General features: G+C 36.5%; 1 protein-coding gene across 1 annotated transcript in view; it reads left to right on the top strand.

Annotated features, from left to right (window-relative positions):
• LOC117171057 (armadillo repeat-containing protein 5) overlaps positions 1-21,567 on the top strand; it is a 55,415-nt gene that overhangs the window by 10,849 nt on the left and 22,999 nt on the right. Inside the window, exon 2 of the mRNA XM_033358109.1 lies at positions 9,803-10,023. Within this exon, the coding sequence (XP_033214000.1) occupies positions 9,803-10,023 (221 nt within the window). The remainder of the gene's footprint in view (positions 1-9,802; positions 10,024-21,567) is intronic.

The raw sequence follows: 21,567 nt of genomic DNA, 5'->3' as shown, positions 1-21,567 counted from the left end.
TTTATTTGGTGATTCTTGAGCCTCTTTCGTTAATTGATCAATGGGCATTGCAAAAGAATCAATTATATTTTCTCCATGAATCAGAATTTTGATGGTGACACTTATAGTTATAATTTAAAATTGTGAAGAGCACCAAACATTCTTTATCTGTTTCACATGCCTTCTTTACGCCTTCGATACACAATTTATGATTTGCGACTGAGTTAATGTATAATTGAATTACTTTAAATTATATAGCAAAAATAAAAAAACACAATTGCGAAATTTGAAAAACTGCAGTAAATGAAAAAGTCATGTATATTTGGAAACTATGTTGTGTTTACGTTATCCAAATGTAGCATCTTTCTGGGAATACTTGGGTTCATAGCGTATGCAAAAGAGCGAAACCTCATACGGTTGATCTCACTTTCTCCCGCCCTCACCCCCCCCCCCCCCGTCCTAACGCAATCTACTATTCCCATAAAGTTGGCACGTTTTTGCAACACACCGTTTGGTCACCCTACGATTACTGTTATTACTCCTAGTTTTCTGAGATTTTGTTGCATTTGAGGTGTACATTACTATCCCACAATGATCAGGTTAAGTGCCGGCACAGGACAAATCAGCACCTCGCTGAACATGTCAATAAAACTAACGTTAGAGAACTTTCTTACATAGTTTTTTTTATATATAAATGGTTTTTGCAATGAAAATTTGAAAACCGCCAGTCAGACCACCCAGTGCTGGGACAGGGTCAGTCGATAGCACCCCGCCAAATTGGTAGAAAAATAATGATGAAAGAGTTACTTTTACTCGCATATTGCTTTCTCACAGAGGAAGCTTTGTAACGGCAGGGTGTCTACAGTAACCAGGAAATTCATACAATAGCCAAACATAAAAAAATTAATGATTTATGCTTTATTTTAAAGGAGTAATTTTAAGTTTGAAAGATTTCATAATATGGCAAAAAAATCGGGAATATTTTAAGATAATTTTAGTCATTTACAGGGTTTAAAACATTTTGAGAAAATCTAAATGATTTCAAAATATATTTTAGAAGTTTTTAGAGGATTCCAGAAACATTTAAGAACGTATTTGAATCCTTAACCACAACAGATTAATTTTAACAAAACAATTTCATTTTAACCCAAAAGGTGAAATTTATGCTAAGAGAAAAAAACCACTTTTCCTAAGAGAGAAAAACCTTTTAAAATAAACAAGTTGCCTAAAATAAACAATTTGAATGGTGAGAGAGAAGGTGGACCAGAATAGCAAAATTTAGATTGGGAAACGAGGTAAGGGAGGGGATTTATTGGGAAAAAGAAGAAAACAGAAAGTGTAGAATATGTGAATGGGAAGAGGAAACATGGGAGCATGTATGGGAAGGATGTAGAAGAGGAATGGAAGGTAAAGGAAGCTGGCAAGAGAATATGGTTAAGATTCTAATGGAGGATGGATTAGGAGAAGAATGGATGAAGGAGTTGGAGGGTGCTAGAGGAGAGAGAATGAAAGAATGCATATGAAAAAAATGAAATCTCTTTCTCTCTCTCTCTTTCGCCTGCACTCTCACTCTCGTTCGCTCGCGCACTCGTTTAGTATTGAATCCTAAATTGCACTAAGACAGGAAATAGAGATAAGGAACTAGATATCAAATTTTATGTAAATAGTTGTAAATAATTGTATATAGTAAGGATAAGATTTACAAAAAGAATATGTAAGCGGTTGTAAGAAATGGAAGTCATGTAAACCCTTAGGGGACACATTATGAATAAAGAAGCACTTACTCGAATTTGTTCCCTTTTGTAATATAGCAAAATTGAAAAATGTTGCTTGAAAATGTTCTACACGCATCTTCAAAATTTTAAGAAATCATTTGAAATGTTTTTAAGACTTTTCCAATTTTCTCTTGTAATTCATTTTTGAAAATAAAAAATCATTTAAATTTTTCAGAGAATTTTATGAATTGTGTACTCCCTTAAAATCATGCAAAATTCTTTAAAATCTTCTTTTTTTGAATCGTTTCAAAACTCATTAAATACGTTTTGAAATAATTCAGTTTTCCTTAAAATTTATTGGTTCCAGGTTCTTTTTGGACATATTTTGAAATCTTTAAAATTTATAACTAATCCTTTAAAGGAAAACCTAAATCATTGTAGATTTTCGCAGAAATCCTATCCTCGGTATCTGTAATTTTTGTTCTTACCAATACCGATAGTATATGCACTTCGAAAATGTGAAAAAGTGTGAAAATATTTGACAAATTATAGTGTAGCAATGTTTAGTCAAATCCTTTTATTTTTAGGGCTCTCTCACACGATTGCAGATTTGCAAGTTGCGGACTTTTGCAAGTCATGAGTTGTGAAAATAGAGGTTTTTCCGTCAGTGGAAAAATCTCCGAATGTCGGTCATTTAAATGCTCGTTTTTAGTAACGAACTTAATGAATTTCAAAAATTAGGAATATGTATTGACCTAAAGGTAATTGTGGAAGATTAACGGCGACACATTAAATAGATTTTTCAATATTTTGATAAAAAGAAACAAGCACATGCAAATTAGTTGATTTCTCTCAAAGTTCTGTTTGCATGAGTTTCAGGATTGTCGTGTTTTTTCTGGCTTTCCATAAAATAATATTTGTGTGCACAGGTTGTGTTTGTGACATTTATTAATATAATAATATAATGGGTTTGAAAACAATTGTCTGTACAAGTTTTGCGATATTCCAGAATTTTTTGTAACGCATCCATTCCTGAAAAAGAACCCAGCAATATAAAGTGGACATTAATTATGCTCTATTCTTTCTTATTTGTGAAATATGAGAAACAAGCATGTTGGTTATCATTTTTCACAAGCAACTATTTAGAACTTATGTTTGGGGTTATGTCGACTAGGTTATTGTTTGCAAAAGCATGATGTTATTATGTTAATAAATGTCAAAAACACTTAATACATTTGCCTATCATTTAACACACATTAAATTTTCTATTTAAAAAAACTTGAGCATTCAAATTACCGCCATTCAGAGATTTTTCCACAGAGGGAAAAATCTCTATTTTCACAAAATATGATTTGAGCAAGTCCGCAAGCTGCTGATCTGCAAATTTTGAAATCAGCGATCCGAAAAACACTTGTCTAGGAATTCTAAGTTAAAAATGTTTTTTCTTTAAATTATTGTCCGCCATATTGTATTCTTCATTTTGAATTTTGATACTTTTAATTTGGATTTTAAATTAACGATCCGAAAGACCCCTAAGTAACAATTTTTATTCAACTTCCGTCGCCTTTTTCAGAATCATAAAGCTCTGCATTAATTTACAGGTCGTATTTGAAATTATGATACACATATACTCACTAAGGATTTTTCTTAATTAAAAAAAAAGGAAAACTCTAGGTCATTCCTATAAAAAATTCTACGATTTTGTATCAACATTTGACAAACCCTCCAATATTGAGGCGCTGGGTGGTCTTTCTGGCGGTTTTGAACATGTAATTGCAAATACTATTTATACGAAAAATTAATCCGTTATTTTTGACGTGTTGATCGAGGTCCTGATGGTCTCTTCCTCGGCGCTGGTTGGTCTGACTGGGTGTCTTGAAAATGTTATTGCAAATACTATATATACAAAAAATTGAATTGAAATAAAATTGCAAAAAAATTTTTTGTACACGTTAGCAGGGGTGCTATTGGCTTTTTTCGACACCTGACGTGCCGGTTATTCACCATTTAAGGCCTTGTCTGGATGCCATATTACATACTTTAAACCAAGTAAGCTCCACATTGGAGCTATCTCCATGACATTAGAAATAAGAATCTGCAAATAATAATATTAAAAAAAAAGTTTTTCTTCTTGGTCTCAAAATCATTGTGGGGTATGGTAGGAATTATATTGAAAAAAGCAAGAGATTAACTTGAATTATTTATTTTAAGCTAAATTAAAGTTTTAACAAAATTATGCAGTCTAGTAAGTTTAGTAATTTATGTTGATACATATATTAAGGTAACTTCTCAAACTTACAACTTATACAGGCGAGTTAAGGATCGCGAAAAAGTTATCTAGAAATAAAAAAGTGACTAACAATGTATAACAAACTAATTCTTTTTCGAAACTAAAGTGGGTACGAAATTAAAGGAAACCAAATATTTTGTTTCTCCTCAGTCATCGGCATGACTTCATCTCAAGGCCACACGTGTGACTGAGGTAAACTAAAATGTGTAGTTTTCTTTCATTTGATAGACACTTTAGTTTAAAAAACGAATTATTCTCTTGTACGACGATAAATTGACGAAACGTATGCATGCTCTGTGGTGCCAGAGACACTCAGAGCTTCAGTACATTCGGCATCGTTCATCGTGAAATCAAGCTGCCTACTTTTCGAAAAATGGATACGTAGGCGGAGTGCTTCCCCAATCGCTGTATGGAAAAGCTGAAGACGAAGATGAGTAAGCGACATTAAGACCAACCCCGGAAAGCAGGCACCTTCTGAGAGATGATCGCGATTTCAGGACAAGAAGGCACAATTATATCCAGATTCCTCCTAAGCCCAAAGACCTGGCTGAAATGGATGGCTCTCCCTATTTGTATCAAAAATGCGCCCAAGCGCAACGAGATAAAGACTTTATAGAGAGACGTATACAAAATCCCGAAGACATTTAAGTTGAAAGAAAATACGAGTGATATTAGTGGCATCAAAGAGTTTTTCGACTACCTAATGACATCTAAGGAGGAATGTCTATTAGTCACTGCCTAAGAGGTGAAAAAAGGACTTAGTGGCACGAAGAATTTCTTTGCTGCAGGACCACATAGTATCAAGATCTTCTGCTGGAAGAAGTTTACTTCTACATACCAACAACTGGCTCGCATATTCAACTCATATTTTAAGTCGGAAATGCCCATTCCGCCGTGACTGGTTTTAGGGGGCACTATCCTTCTACCGAAAAAATGCGACTTGTCCAAACCAGAGAATTACAGGCCAATAACTTGTTTGAAAACGTTGTACATGATCTTTCCAGCTGTCCTAAACGAAATGATTGTTCGAATAATTAAGCCTGTGTATAAAGATATGTATAAACAACGTGACTCGAAGAAAGGTTAAACAGGCTGCAGAGAGAACCTGCTAATTGACAGGTAAATCTGCAAAAACGCAGCAGCCCATCAGCGCGTCCTGTCAATGGCCTGGAATCACTACCGGAAAGCATTCGATTCAACCTCTTATGGACTTATCATTTGCCTGTTGGAAACCTTAAATGTTGATCCACACATAGTAATATGCATAGAGCGAGTGATCTCGCTTTGGAAAACAAGATTTACTGTCTTATCTGGAAATTATCGTGTCACAATGAACAAAGTTGTCTTCCAGAAAGCATCTGTAAGGACGATAATATGAGCCCTCTGCTCTTTTGCATCACCCTTCTGCCTCTTTAAAACGCTTGCCGTCCCTGTTCTACTCTACTCGTTTGGAGTAGTTCAATATGCGAAAAACGAGCCTACGACCCTTGATATCATCACGCGTAAGATGATGCATATGCATAAAAGCTTACATGTAAATTCGTTCGTTCTGCGATTATACATCTCAAGCCGTCAAGGTGGACGAGGAATTTCGAATCTCCAATCTCTTCATAACTAAATTGTTCTGAGTAGAGCTTACTTTATACAAATGGAAAAGATCCTGTTCTACAAATGATCAAAAAAGACGAAAAGTTTTGCAAACGAGTCTTCCTTTACAAAGCCGTGGAGCAGGCGGGCGAGACCCTGGCCTGAATTTTTGCATCACAAGTCAGGAAAATGAATTACTTTATCTAGATGCTTCACTCTTAACAGTCGAAGTAAAGATAGCAGAGGTTAAAAAATTCCGCCAACTGCTACTTGACAAGAAAATGCACGGAAACTTTCACAGAAATGTAGAATATCAGTCCTTGTAGAAGGAGCAACCTTTTGTTTTTCTCTGATCATCAGGACTTAACTCAGATACAGAGGGTTTAATTTTTGCAAGCCAGGACGGTGTCATTTCCACCTTACTAGACCGTGACCGCATTTTACGTCCAAAATTTCCCAGTGATAAATGCAGCTTTTGTTATGCACACGCTGAGTACCTAGAACAGATACTATCCAGGTGTTCCAATCAAGGAGGAACGACGTATATTTACAGGCATAATGCGGCCCTAAGAGTGCTTTATTACCGTCCTTATCCCCGATATGCCCCGATATCAAGGGATGTGAGCTCGTCCGTCGTCCATGGAACCATTCCAAGTAAATAGAGTAATATCAGGACGGCAATCATCTTCGTCGCAGATACTTTGTTTCTCGCCGGCAGTTCAGAATACTAAATCTGCCAGATGTCATGTCTTGAATGCGGCTCGGTGGCATGCGTAGGTATGTATAGGCCTCTCCAGCGCGAAGGTGTCGTATAGCTTTTCTGTCGACGAGCTCAGGGTGTTGTGGGATGCGATTAAATTTTCCTCGCTCCAAATAAATCTTGGCGCATTTTCTACCCTAAAATCCATTCCAATATCCTTAGAGTATTTCTTGATAATCCCTAGAGCTATTGGTAGTCGCTTTTTATTTTTAGCATAGATTTTAAGATCATCCATGTAAACTACATGAGTGATCTTATGCTTTTGACTTCCAGGTTTGCCACAAAAGTTCCCTTCGGGATGGCGAAGTGCGAGAGATAGTGGCAATAATGTGAGGCAATAGAAAAAGGCTCATGGTGTCGCCCTAAAAGACACCTCACTGAAAGGTGACGCTGTCAGTTGTCACAAGATGTTTTCCAGATGAGATAGTAAATCTCGGTCTTCAAAGCGGCGTCAATACACCTCACGATGTGCGGATGAACCTTTAAGCTCTCCAAAAGACAGATGAGAAGTCTATGGGAGGTAGAATAGAAAGCTGTATGGTAATAAATCCAGACCATCAAACATTCTGCTACTCTTTTTTTTAGACTCATTGTTCGTAAGTTTCTTGCCACACAAGCCTGTCCGAACAATCCTATCATTTAGGATAGCTGTGAAGTTCTTATACAGTGTGTTTAGACAAGTGATTGGCCTGTGATTCTTCGGGTCATCTAAGTTGCCTATTTTTGGCAGCAGCACTGTGTGTCCTTCCACTAATACTTTTTTCACCTCTGAAGTAATGGGTGGATATTCTTCCTCAGGTTTTATGAGGACCCGGCACAGCTCCTTGCAGCTATTTATGTTCTTTGATTCTTCTTCTCGTACATGCTTAACTTCGTAGACTCCTCTCCAAAATGCTTCGACAATCTTGAGACATCAAAATATCTCAAGAAATACGCATCTATCGAACACAATGTGCTCATTTATATATTTTTATTTTCGAGGGGGAAAAGTGACACACAACTCGCAAATTGGAGGTGGTAGGGGGGATGGGTAATTTTTAAATTTCAAATGGAAACCTATATTTGTAATTTCAGATTCAGATTTTCATAAAAAAAGACGTAATTTTTATCTAAAAAGTTCTTTTCTATTCGCGCCAGATGGCGCTCCATTGGCAAAAATGAAATTGTTCACTGTTCCAGAAGTGCACTTCCAAAAAACAAATAAAAGTCCTGTAGATTATTTTCAGGAGAGTTATTAAATTGTTATCAATTTTAAGTTTGATCACTCCTCCTACCCATCTGGGAAGGGGGTTAAAGTTGAGGAGAAAAATTAGAAACTTCAATTTTATTTTTAAAACGGAAGCTTCTAATTTGAATCGACGTACTGAAGAAATCATATGAATTTTCTACTATAAGCGCTACCCACTAAGAACGAGGTGGACGTAGTAGTTGTTTCTTCCTTTTGGGGTGCTTTTTTTAGCGATTCCCCTTGTTCCTTCCAATCGAGGTGCTTGCTTTCTATGAACATTTGACATTGAGTGCTTAAAATGGTGTCCCCCTACTTCAATGCACTTATTAATCCGTGCTTCGAAAGTTTGCACACAACCGAGAAGTGTATCTTGTGTTATTTGATTACAAGCAGTCCTGATTCGCTGTTTCATATTCTCCAGAGTTATCGGCACTTTATGATAAACTAGGTTCTTTAAATAACCCCACAAAAAGAAATCTGGCTATGTAAGGTCACGTTGAAACCACATGTTCTGTCGCACTTCCAGGAATCGGAATCTTTTTGCTTGGACCCGAGTTTAAAGGGTTCCTTAAGGGTCCGGGTTTAGCTTGGGCCCTTTAATTTCTTAAAAGTCCGGACCCGGACCTTTTAAATCTTTAAGGTTTCAGGTCCGAACTCGGACCCTTTAATTTATTAAGGGTACGGGTCCAAACCTGAACTTTTTGAATTTTTAAGGGTACGGGCCTGGACCCGTATCCTTTAAGTTCTTAAGGTTCCAGGTCCGGACCCGAACCCTTTAAATGCCAAAGGGTCCGGATCCAGATCCGTACCATTTAATTTCATAAGGGTACGGGTTCGAACCCGGAACGTTTAGAATTTACAGGGTTCGGGTCCGAAACTGTACCCTTTAAGTTTTCAAGGGTCCGGGTCCGAACCTGAACCTTTTACATTTTATAAGATCCGGGCCCAGACCCGTACCCTTTAATATCTTAAAGTTACGGGTCCTGACCCGAACCCCTAAAGAACCCTTTACATCTGGTCCAACCTAAAAGGTTCCTTGAAATACATATATTTGAGTAATTTACAAACACGATTAGATTAATAATTATTAATAATCAATAAATATTTCAAAATTTGATTAAAATTTTCTAATTTTTGAATTTCAACCGCAAATTATTGATCTGTGACTCAAAAACCCCCTCGTACTGACTTTTATGTAAATTTACCAAATTAATTAGATTTTCAAAATTTGAGTCAAACTTGAGAATTGTTTATTTTTTATCCCAAATTTTGTGTTTCTCATAATTCTCTCTTATTTGGTCGCCCACCAATTTGTAAATTTAAAAAATTTAATGCTAGGAACCTTTTAGGTTGGACCCAGACCTTATTAATTCTTAAGTGTACGGGTCCGGACCTGTACCCTTTAAATTTCAAAGGGTTCGGGCCCGGACCATAACCTTCTAAATTCTTAAGGGCCCAGGTCCGAACCCGTACCCTTTAATTTCTTTGGGGTGCGGGTCCGGACCCGAACCTTTTCAATTAATAAGGGTCCGGGTCTGGACCTGTACCCTTTAAGTTCTTATGGGTTCGGGTATGGACTGGACCCTTGATAGGCCATGTAGGTCCCTGGACCCTTTAAAAATTAAAGGTTCCGATCTCTGCGCACTTCAAAAATTATACGAAATTATCTTTAAACTTTCTGATTTTAATCGTGCCCTTCTTTAAGGAATAAAATTTGCGTGAAGAGATATTTTTTATTTTCCTTATTAGTGTGTCGGCGATTTCGGATTTCTCGTCATTACGATATGTATGGTACGTGTAAAAATCCCGTTAATATCTCCAATTAATAAAATTATACTTTCTTAACGATAAGTTAAGCAACCTCAAAAGTATGTTTAATTTCAATTTTTGGCCATTTATAAGAATATTAATGAAAGTAAAATAAATGACAATTTATTTGGGATGAAGACTTGATGATATCTCATCTCATGTGGGATTAGCATGATCCACAAAAAATGTCGGTCAAGTAGGATTTGCATAAGTGTCACATGCTCTCAAAGCAATAATTAATGACAGAGACCTTTTTTCCACAAATAATATGATATATAATTATTATTATATGATAAAAAAGTTAGTGACTAATTTTTTATATACATTCCAAAATTTCTCTTCATCACATTAACCACATTATCATACTTACCCTCATCTACCTATAGCTATCTATAACTCTGTATTATTTACATTAACTCATTATATTTTTGCAGCTGAGGGATACAAAAATCGCTAGTTATACAGTATGGATTATACGCAATTTAAAGCTGGGGAACAATTTGCATTGCCGAGCATGCAGATTGATTGGAAATTTATCCGAATGCAGTTGGCACGCCAAGTCTTTCTATGATGCAGGAGCCGTTAAAGTATTATGTGACTTGCTAAAAAACGATAGCAATACGCAAACTTACCTAATGAATGTTAGAGCGTTAAGGTAACTGTTAGCTAATATAGGTTGACAATCGTTAAATTAAATATTTTATATCAGAAAGGGAAGAAAAGCGTCAAAACGACCAATTTTCAATCAAAACAGTCTATAATCCGTTTGTTCTAATCGATCTTACATTTCTTTCGTTATTTATATTTTACATGAATTTTTAAAGAAATCTATCAGATTAGTTTTTAAATTTTTTGTTTATATTACATTTCTGTATTAGCAGATATAATTTAAAATGGACTTTTAACGTTTTTTTCTTAAAACTTTTAGTAGGGAATCGAAATTAACTCATAATTAAATAAAAAAAGTGGATAAACTACGTGTTCCAGAAGGTTTTGAACCAAATTTCGATATTCAAATTTTATTAAACCAAAATATATTGAACCAAATTGTTCAGAATTCGTCAGAGAATATGAATCAATCATAAATTTTGAGGTTAAATAATTTTAAGCCACCCTTATGGGTCCCCAAAGAAATCACCAAAAGTGACAAATTTGAATTTGACTTAATATTACGGTTTATTGACGCTTTTTGACAGGTTTTTGTTTAATAAATAATCAATATTCGGTAATTTAAGAATACCTAATCATTTGTTAACTAATATTCAATTGTTTAAAAAACATTAATTTGTTTAAATATATATTTTTTCAATTAACACGCGAAATGTACATATTTTCTAGACTTTACGAGTTATTTAATCAAGGATAACAATAAAATAATTTTACAATTACTCAAATAATACGTATTTGTTCAAGTATATATTTTACCTAAAAAAACAGGAGAAACATTTTATCTCACTAAATGTTCGACACACTTAAATATTTAAACAAATTAAAGTTGTGAAAATTTTTTTTGTTTACTGATTTTATGTATTTTTTATCGTAAGTGAGGACAAAATACGTTTTTTATATTTCTAGAGATTTAATTCTTATGTGTTATCTGATAGTTTTGCAGGAACGCTCCTTATTTTGCATGCAATTTTTAATATGTTCTCGTTCAAATTTAAAATCGGCACTGGACAAATCTGCCCCTATACATTTAAGCTAGGCTGAAGCGTTTTAGTCACGTTCCTTGAAGACTTGGAGGGTGCTAGGTAATACTCGTAATTGCTCCATAAATTTCGTCTAAGAAATCTAAACATTTAAGTAATCTGTTCGATCCTATGGGCTTGAACAATAAATAAGCCTTTGCTCAGCGGGATCTCGTCATCTGAGATCATGTCGGTATCTGAGTAGGATCCAATGTTGCCAGAGTGGATACTTATTTTTTCTAAAATTTGTCTTCTGACGATTTCAAAAGGAACGCATAATTTGAGAACTTCAGTCCGATTCATACCTTTGATGCGTGTAGATGTATCAAATAGTGAGCATTTATGCTTACTTTTCATTGCAAGTATAGTTCAGTTGCGTTACTATAATTTGATTAAGTGATTAAAGTGGCTGTAATAATTAATTTAATTCCAAATGGAACTTCAAGAAGATTTAGAATTTGTTGGAAGTTATTATACATCAATCAAATTGACGGTCATAAGCTGCCATCTAATAGACAAGTTTTAGGTGCCTTGCTTTTTAAAACTCGCAAAATGCAAAAGCTAAGTATCAAAACTTAAAATTTTATTTTATGAATGGAAGAACCTTTACAAAATTCATTTAAGGAATTCTGAAATACAGGCGAAGAAGGTAGCATGGTTTTCTGAGCGTTTAGATAACCTATTTGATATTGCTTTTGCAAAAGCAAAAAGGCCGACCAGGATACATGAGGGGAATTAATGTACAATTGGCTGAGAAGGAAGATCGATGTGAGGAAATATTGGAAAGTGAACACTTGAAGAAAGAACTTTCTCTCCAGGAATTGACACAAATAGGAAAGAACTTAAAATAATGAAAATTATATGAACAAGAGATTTCTTTCTTTCATTTGATTTGATTAATGACGTTTAAAATGAAATAGATGTAGGTATTAATTCCAAGTAGGTCAATTTAAGATGAGCTTGCTGAACTTTTATCTTCCTCTAGTATAAGTAGTGGGGAAAATTCATCAATCGAAGCTACAGTTACACAGGAAACTCTAGGGGGTCCATCTGATCCCAAAAAGAGAGCGAGGGAATTTATTATTACCTCAAAACTGGCCTCAGCATTGGACAAATGTAAAGCATTAGGTCACAATACCAATGATTCCGTTATAAATCGATCATAGATTCAGCAATGTCAAATTTTGCGTGAAAAATACACTAGAAAAATTCGGGCCGAATTTCCAGTTTCTGAATTTGAAGCGTGCATTGGCCACTGGGATGAAAAATTGCTTTTCGACTTGACGGGAAATGAAAATGTTTATACATTACCCATTATCGTGACAAGCAATGGGGCTGAAAAACTTCTTGACGTTCCAAACTATCTTCTGGGGCAGGACAAAATTAAGCTATTGCTGTATATGCATCACTTGAAGAATGGACTCTAACAGACCATGTTGTAGGGCTTTTCTGTGATTCAACTGCATCAAATTCAGGGGCACTGAATGGAGCTTACTTTTTTTTGGAATGCAATTTAGAAAAAGATTTATTGTATTTGATTTGCAGACACCACATTCACGAGATTATATTTTTAAGATATGCGTTTAAAGAAAAGTTCAGAGCGACATCTGGACCCGCAGTACCAAGATGTTTTAGGAAGTATGGCGGATTTTATAATTAAGTGTTTACAAAACCATCAATGGAGGAAAGATTATAGGGAATTACTCGAGATAGTTGTCATTTTTCTTTGTGGTACTCCACCACATGGAGTGATTTTCCGATCTCCAGGAGCTATACATCATGCTTCCTGGATGGCTTAAGTCATTTATTGTATTAATATGTTTCTTTTGCGACATCAATTTCAGACGGAAACATTTGATAAAAATGCTTGGCGAGATGTTTACATCTTTATCATAAGATTATACGTTGAAGCTTGGTTTCGTGTGCCAATTGCTGTGCAAACCCCGTATCAAGACCTTTAATTTTTGCAAAAGCTTTACGAGTATGAAAAAATTGATTCGGACATTTCGCATGTAGCAGTCAAAAATTTTTTCCGTCACTTATGGTATTTTAAACCAGAAGCAACAGCACTGACATTCTTTGATTTAAAAGTACCTCTGGCATCGAGGGCATCGAAGGCTATTGAATCTTCTGACATTTCCGATGATGATACAAAACGGCTGATTATTGAGCGAAAGGATGTTTAGAATATCCATTAGAAAGGGGTTGAAGACTTCATTACATTTAAGTCTGGACAATTGTTCTAGCGATTTAATATATCAGTGGCTTTTCTCCATACGCTTCCAGTGACCTGAAAAACAAACGAAGACTACCAAACAGGACTACAAAAGCTGAAACACCTGATAGTCGTGAATTATGCTGCAGAAAGAAGCATCAAACTAATGACTGATTACAATCCAGAAATTACGAGGAACGAAGAAAAGAAGAAAAATTATTTGTCACAAGTTGTCAGTGACTATCGCCTTCGATTTCTATAGCCCTTCTATAAACCTTCTGAAAATTGACGCCGCGCCACAGGTAGGTGTAAATGCAAAGCCGCGTCATGCGAGGTCTTGCCTTGGGCTTGTCTTGGCGCCTTAAGTTTGCACTTCCAGATGTGCACACCAGCCTCCCCTGTCCTTCTCAGCAGGGGTTTCTGGGCTGTAAGCTAGGCAAATATACGAATCCAATTTTTTTTTAGTTTTTGAATTAACGATTTGTAAGTCTAAATTCGGGATTCGCTAGTTTTAGTGATTCCCGGGATGTGTAATTTGTCTAAAAAAGTTTAAGAATTGAATACGCTTAATGTATGAAGCAGACCAAATTCATCTTAAATCAAACAGCGCGTGGTGGTCAGGAGAATTATTTTCATACAATAGAATTTTAGGTGTTTTTTGCAAGCAACGACAGATACGAAAAATGTTAAGATAAAAGTGTTTGAATTCAAAAAAGTTGAATGAAAAATAACTATTGTTCTTTTGCGATATCCTTTATTTATTACGATAAAAATTCAAAAACTACATTTGAAGGGAAAAATGTTCTCCTGGCATTCAAAAATGACTTAGCCGACACAAAGCTAATACGATATTTTCCTTGAATTTCCTATCAAATCTTTTTTAATTTTTTTCATCAAGTTTTGAAACTATGCAAAAAAATATTTATTTGAAACGCCCCACTGTTTTTATTTTTCTAAAATATACTTAAAAGATTCTCCTAATAGGCAATAGAAGAAACGCATCCTATCATAGTATGCGGGTTAAACCATTTTTTAGGTCGGGAGAATTTTTTTCCTAAGAATGTCATTTTAGAATTTTTTGTACACGATGAAAGATATCGCAAAAGAACGAGAGGTATTTTTTATTTTACTTTTATAATTTGTTTGCCGGAAAAAGAAGAAAATTCCATTCTAAGGGAAATAAATTACCTTGGCCACAAAAATTTTTTAGAACGCATACAACTCAAAAGATATGTTCCTCATTAAAGTATAAATAAAAAATAACAAATTGAGGAAAAAATAGAAGGGTTGTTTTTTGCGTAATCGGCTTTTAATTTTTTTCTTAAAAGCGCGGATTCTAGCCGATTACAAAGGAAGACTATAAATGATATTAGAAAAAAGAAGAAAACGAGAAATGTCTCAATTAGGTCAAAAGTTTTAAGAGTTTAAAAAAAATCAGATTTTGAATAACAAAGCACAAACTTCAAATACGGCTAATTTCTTAGATACTTTTCTTTGCAAGTCCGAGAAACGCAGATCGTCTAATTTCCTCTATAAAAAAAAAAAAACATTATTTTAATTCCGAGTGATTATACAACTTGAAGTGTAAAATCTGCTTGATTTTAAATAAATTCGGTGAACTGTATATTGCAATAGTAATAGCTTATCCAACATCTTATATTTTTAAGCATATTACACAGGTCAGGAATCATAAATTCTTCCACATGTCGACTATATTATTTAGAAAGGGCAAACTGAAAAATTTCAAAATTTTTAGAATTTCGCAACTTGGGCCTGGTGCAAGACAAAAAACCCATGTCGTAACTGAGGCTCAGTAACAGAACCTCGAAATGAAAAATTTGTTAATTTCATAAAAAAATTTTTTGAACATAAATTCATTGAATATCAAGTTTTCAAAAAAAAAAATAAATAAATAAAAAATAAGAAAAAAAAATGTTTCAAAAAAATTAGTAAAAAAATTCTTATTAAAAAAAGTTTGAAAAAAATTGGTAGAAAAAAAATGTTGGAAAAAAAGTTATTCAAAAAGAATTACGTGAGCAAATTGTATGGAAAGAATGTTATGAAAAATTTTAAAAGCAATTCTTTGGCAATTTAAAAAAAAATAAAAGAATTAAACAGAAAATATTATTAATTATAATTGTTTAAAAAATTATGGTTAGTTAATTTTAATTATCACTAATTACAATTTTATTACGAATTATTCCTTAAATACTTAATTAAAGGTAATGCTGTAAGTATGCGACGGTATGTTAAGGTGGAAATGACGCTGTCTTGACATGCCAAAATGAAACACTCCGTGCTAGATTTCAATCCGGGTAATTTAAGGAAAGCAAAAGTTCGCTCACACGACATTGACTGATCCTCCACATTTCTGTGGAAGATGTCGTGCATCCTCTTATCCAGAAGCTGTTCACGAAAGTTTTTCTCTCGTGCTTTCCTAATCCGGGCTTTCAGGAATGAGTATTCGAGATGTTTCAGCAGCCTCCTCCACTGCTTTTTACAGAAACGCTCCTTTGACCACTTCTTCGTGCTTTTTGATCATTTTAAGTTAAGGGTCTCTTTCATTTGCGACTCTATGTGCTGTACCGAGAATAATCTTGTTGTAAAGACATTCAAGATTCATTATTCCTCGACCATCTTGACGGCGTGAGATGTAGAGTTGCGAAACAGAAAAATTAAGATGCATCCTTTTGTTTATGTGCATGACATCAAGGGATCTGAGCTCGTCCTTTGTCCATGGAACTACTCCAAGTGAATATAGTACTGCCGAGACGGCAAGCATATTCGTTGCCGATACTTTGTTCCTCGCGGACAGTTCGAAAGATCAAATCTGCTGGATGAGACGTTTTTATCTGCTTCGGAGAGTATCCTTTATAGATGTCACATGCTGAATGCGGCTCTGTGGCACGCCCAGGTATGTAAAAGTGTCTCCACCGCAAAGATGTCGTTAGCGCTTCTATCGACGAGCTCAGGGCTTTCAAGGATGTTATTAAGTTTTCGTCGCCTCAAATAAACCTTGGCGCATTTGTCTAACCCAAATTCTATTCCTATTTTCTTAGTGTATCGTTCGACAATCCCTAGAGCTAGATGTAGTTGCTCTTTGTTTTTAGCATAGATCTTAAGATCATCTATGTAAAATACACGAGTGACTTTGAAATTTCCATTTGCACGTTTGCCGCAAAAGTACCCCTCGGAATGGCGAAGTGCTAGAGATAGTGGCAATAATGTGAGGAAAAAGAGAAGTGAGCTTATGATGTCATCCTGAAAGACGACCTTGTTAGTTGTCACACGGTTTTTGCCAAATGAAATAGTAAATCTGGTTTTCCAAAGCGGCATCAATCCTGCAATGCACCTCACGATTTGCGGATTAACTTTTAAGCTTTTCAAAAGACAGATGATAAGGCTATGGGAGATCGAATCGAAAGCTTTCCGGTAATCAATCCATTCATACATTTCTTGCCACACATGTCCGATTGCCCGAACAATCCTATCATTAAGGATAACTGTGAATATCTTATACAGTGTCTTCAGACAAGTGATTGGCCTGTAATTTTTCGGGGCCATCTGGTCCCAGAGCGGAATATTTCTTCAAACCTTTTCGTAGACTTCTCTCTAAAATACTTCGACCTCCTCTGGTTTGGACAGGTGGTCGACAGTAACTGGAGGGACTTGGAAGAGTCGAGATGGGTCAGAGAGAAACTATTGATTTCTCTGACCGACCTCTCTCTCTTCGTTCTAGACTTCTCTTATCGTCAGATAGTATCCGTATTATCTCAATAATATGCTGTCTGATGGTCAACAGCTTTGACTTGTTAAGTGTGTGATAACCAATTCGGAGTTTACGCGCAAACTTTCGAACCTTGGCGGTAAAATTCCCGCCAGACGTTATGTAGTCAATTACACTCTGAATGCGGCACGCGTACTGTCTTGCCCAGTCTATCTTTATGGCGAGTTGATGCATTCGTCTGTTTGTCTTGTGATAAACCGTTGGTTTTGTTTTACGCTTCGCATCCGACAAAGCTCTCGCTGCATTATACATACAACAATTGATAGTCTAGAGATCTGATTCTTTGGAAAAATGTCCACGAAGGTCTTCATCTATTTCAGCCAGATCTTTAGGCTTGAGAGAAACCTGGGTGTTGATGCTTCTACGGATCATAGAGTATCGCTCTTTCTCTATGGGATGCCTACCCGCGGTTGCTCTTAGTGTCGCCTCCCTTTCTCTGTTACCGGCTCGTTCTGATGGTGGTAGAGTAGGCGCTCCGCTTACATAGCCCCCTTTTTGGAGTAGTTTGGTATGGTTTCGCAGATGTTGATGCGAAAGTTGCGATAGCCCTGGGCGTTTCTCGCACCACAGAGCATGCACTCGTGCCATGTAACCCCGTTCAGGGGTTACATGTCCTATGACACATCTAAAGGTCCCGAGATTCCGCTGATACATCGCATTGACTCCATCTTCATTGGCTCCCCCAGCTCTAGAATGGTCGGCATTGTTGGCCGACTCATTGTCGGGAGTACCGCGCGTTCTAATTTTTTGAATCGCACTTACTCCAACTATGTTTGTTGTTGTCATTGTTGTTCCCACGAGAAGCTAGGGAAAGGGGTACGTCCATCCTTGTAGAGCCCCGTATGCAAGGATAAGGCTGCGTACTCTGAGAGGTCGTCCGGTATCCCAGCGTCACCATTCTAGACACCTCACCCAGATGCCATTCAGTTTTCGGCACGGTTTTCATTCCTCCGCTTGAGGGTTAATTCCTTCGGGACCACCGCTGGACAATTTCCGCTGACAAGGCCAATCCATAAAACGGACCTCCTACAAATCATAAAAATATATGTGGCATACGTATATAAGGCAGAGGCGGTCAATATAAGTCTATACTCAATTTAATATGGTTGAATCGACTTCTTTCAAACCGAAATACTATCAAAACCATACAGTCTTTCCCAAATATTGATGGGTTCTACGAATATTAGGCTATTGTTCCGTTCCCATTAAGAAAGCGTCTATCATCTTATTATAAATAAGCTCCAGTCTATCCTTCCGCTGCGGATAAGAATTAGACTAACTTCATTTAGCTAAGTTTTTAGCAGGAATACATAACCTATTATATGTCGGAATACTTCATACGAATTTAAAGCTCCAGTATTTTTTATTACAATTTTTAATGTAATGTAGGCTCCTATAGCTCTAAAAACAAGAAATTGGCAAAGATTTTTATTTGTAACAAGATGATAGACGCTTTGTTAACGGTAACGAAACAATAGCCTAATATTCGTAGAAACCATCGATGTATCAATAAAAAATCGAGGGGCTATGCACTGACCAAAGAAACGCCAGTCGCTACCGAGCAGAATACTCAGTGGACAGCCCCTCCTAAAAAAATAGGTAAACAACCACCGCAGAGTTCGCCGTGGAGCAATCACCATTGATGAAAATAACACTGGCCCCACTAGAACCGGTATAAATCAAATCTAAAGGTCGTTAGACGTGACCATAGATTTTATTTATACCGGTTCTAGTAGGAGCCAGTGCTATTTTCATGAATGGTGATTGCTCTAAGGCCAACCAACCGCGGGCAGACATCCCATAGAGGAAGAGCGATGCTTTATGACCCGGAGAAACATCAACACCCAGGTTTCTCTCAAGCCTAAAGATCTGGCTGAAATGGATGAAGACCTTCGTGGACATTTTTCCAAAGAATCAGACCTCGGGACTATCAATTGTTGTGTGTATAATGCAGTGAGAGCTTTGTCGGATGCGAAGCGTAAAACAAAACCAACGGTTTATCACAAGATAAACAGACGAATGCATCAACTTGCCATAAAGATAGATTGGGCAAGACAGTACGCGTGCCGCATTCAGTGTGTGATTGACTACATAACATCTGGCGGGAATTTTACCGCCAAGTTCGAAAGTTCGCGCGTAAACTCTGAATCCGTTATCACACACTTAACAAGTCCAAGCTGCTGACCATCAGACAGCATATTATTGAGACAATACGAATACCCTCCAGTTAATGTTGACCACCTGTCCAAACCAGAGGAGGTCGAAGTATTTTAGAGAGCAGTCTACGAAGAAGTTTGAAGAACTATTCCGCTCTTGGACCAGATGGTCCCGAAAAATTACAGGCCAATCACTTGTCTGAAGACACTGTATAAGATATTCACAGTTATCCTTAATGATAGGATTGTTCGGGCAATCGGACCTGTGTGGCAAGAAATGTATGAATGGATTGATTACCGGAAAGCTTTCGATTCGATCTCCCATCGCCTTATCATCTGTCTTTTAAAAAGCTTAAATGTTCTTCCACAAAACGTGAGGTGCATAGAAAGATTGATGCCGCTTTGGAAAACCAGATTTACTATCTCATTTGGAAAAAATCGTGTGACAACTAACAAGGTCACCTGTCAGAGAGGTTTCTTTCAGGGTGACACCATAAGCTCATTCCTCTTTTTCCTCACATTATTGCTACTATCTCTAGCACTTCGCCATTCCGAGGGGTACTTTTGCGGCAAACGTGCAAATCGAAAGTTCAAGGTCACTCGTGTGTTTTACATAGATGATCTTAAGATCTATGCTAAAAACAAAGAGCAACTACATCTAGCTCTAGGGGTTGTCGAACGATACACTAAGAGAATAGGAATAGAATTTGGGTTAGACAAATGCGCCAAGGTTTATTTGAAGCGAGCAAAACTTAATGATATCCCTGAAAGCCCTGAGCTCGTCGATAGAGGCGCTATACGACAGCTTTGCGCTGGAGACACATATACATACCTGGGCGTGCCACAGAGCCGCATTCAGGATGTGACATCTATAAAGGATACTCTCCGAAGCAGATAAAAACGTCTCATCCAGTAGATTTGATCATTCGAACTGTCGGCGAGGAACAAAGTGTCTGTCACGTCTAACGACCTTCAGATGGGTGACCACAAAGCACAACGAAATATAAACGAGAGGCCGGTAAAACCCTCGTGAGTCTTAAGGAAACGGAGCCACCCAAGAATGACAGGTCTCCGCATAGATTGCGCAAGTGCCGTGGCATATTTGTGGCGCGCGGGTATGGCGTTCTGACTAAAAGTTAGGTTTCTGACCATTTCTGACGACTTTTATTACGGTTCTCTATAGAAATTGTCAACAAAAGTCAGAATTCATGAGAAAATGCTCAGAAATCGTCAGAGCTCAGGTTCAAAGGATAACCTTTTTATTAGACGTGCAAAAATATAATGCTATAATATCTAACCCTTTTATACGAGGTGTCCCTGACTCATGTGTCCGGACTTACATGACTTTATACACATAAAACAAAAGTGAATCGAAAACTCCTTTCCCAAAAATCAGTTGAAATTTTATTTTTGGGATGAAAAAATAACGAATCTTTCCAAAACTTTTGTGGTTTATTAACTCTTGCTTCCCACTGCGGGATACAAAATATCCCAGGCCTATATTTCCTTACATTTAAGTATCTAGATTTAATAAAAGCGGGTCTATTGCCACATTTTTAAATAGTTGGAGAGTACCACTACACTTCAGGCTAAAAAGAAGCACGCAGGGTCGATTAGTATATTATTTATAGCCGTATAAAAATGTGTGGGATACAAAAATACCCCCATGTGGCGAGTACGTTTGAAATCAATAATTTGGAGTAATTTTTTTTTGAGTGTCTATCAGCTTGAGAGTGAAGTATAGGATTAGCACATTATATTATATATCGTGGATACTTTTATTCAAGGTATATAATTTGTCATACGGCCATTTTATTCGCAGTCGAATAAGGTCCTATAGGTCGCGTGCAAGGGTAATACAAAAAAAAATTATGAACCACATACCTGCGGGCGCCAGCCTTCATAAAGGCAATCCTGAAAATTTAATTAGGATGAGGATAAATCAGTCCGGATTTGGCCAGAACGATAAAATAAAATAGAAGAAATGCGACACGATAATTTCCGATAAGCGATAAATAACGAAAATTCCAAAGAAAATGCCTTACAAGAGGCTAGCTCGGTCCTTAGGTAGAGGGGGGGGGGGGAGATCGTCTAAATAAAACTTGGCAAGACACTTCATGATAAAATAAGAATATAGTGACAAAGAAAAATAGAAAGGTACAGTTGTCCAATAACGTGTTTACATAATAATGAGGGAATACATAAGAAAAGGTCAAATACGAACGAAAAGATACCAGTGACATGTAGAAAATATCGTATTAGAGTCAAAACAGTATTTAAAAGGAAGTAGTTGACCAAAAACTAGGCGAAATCCGGTAAAAAAATTGATTTTAAGTAATAGGCGATCTAACAA

This window comes from Belonocnema kinseyi, chromosome 1 (genome assembly GCF_010883055.1).
Source record: "Belonocnema kinseyi isolate 2016_QV_RU_SX_M_011 chromosome 1, B_treatae_v1, whole genome shotgun sequence".
Lineage (NCBI taxonomy): Eukaryota > Metazoa > Arthropoda > Insecta > Hymenoptera > Cynipidae > Belonocnema > Belonocnema kinseyi.
The sequence above is the reverse complement of the archived record's forward strand: the minus strand, read 5'-3'. Positions and strand labels throughout refer to the sequence as shown.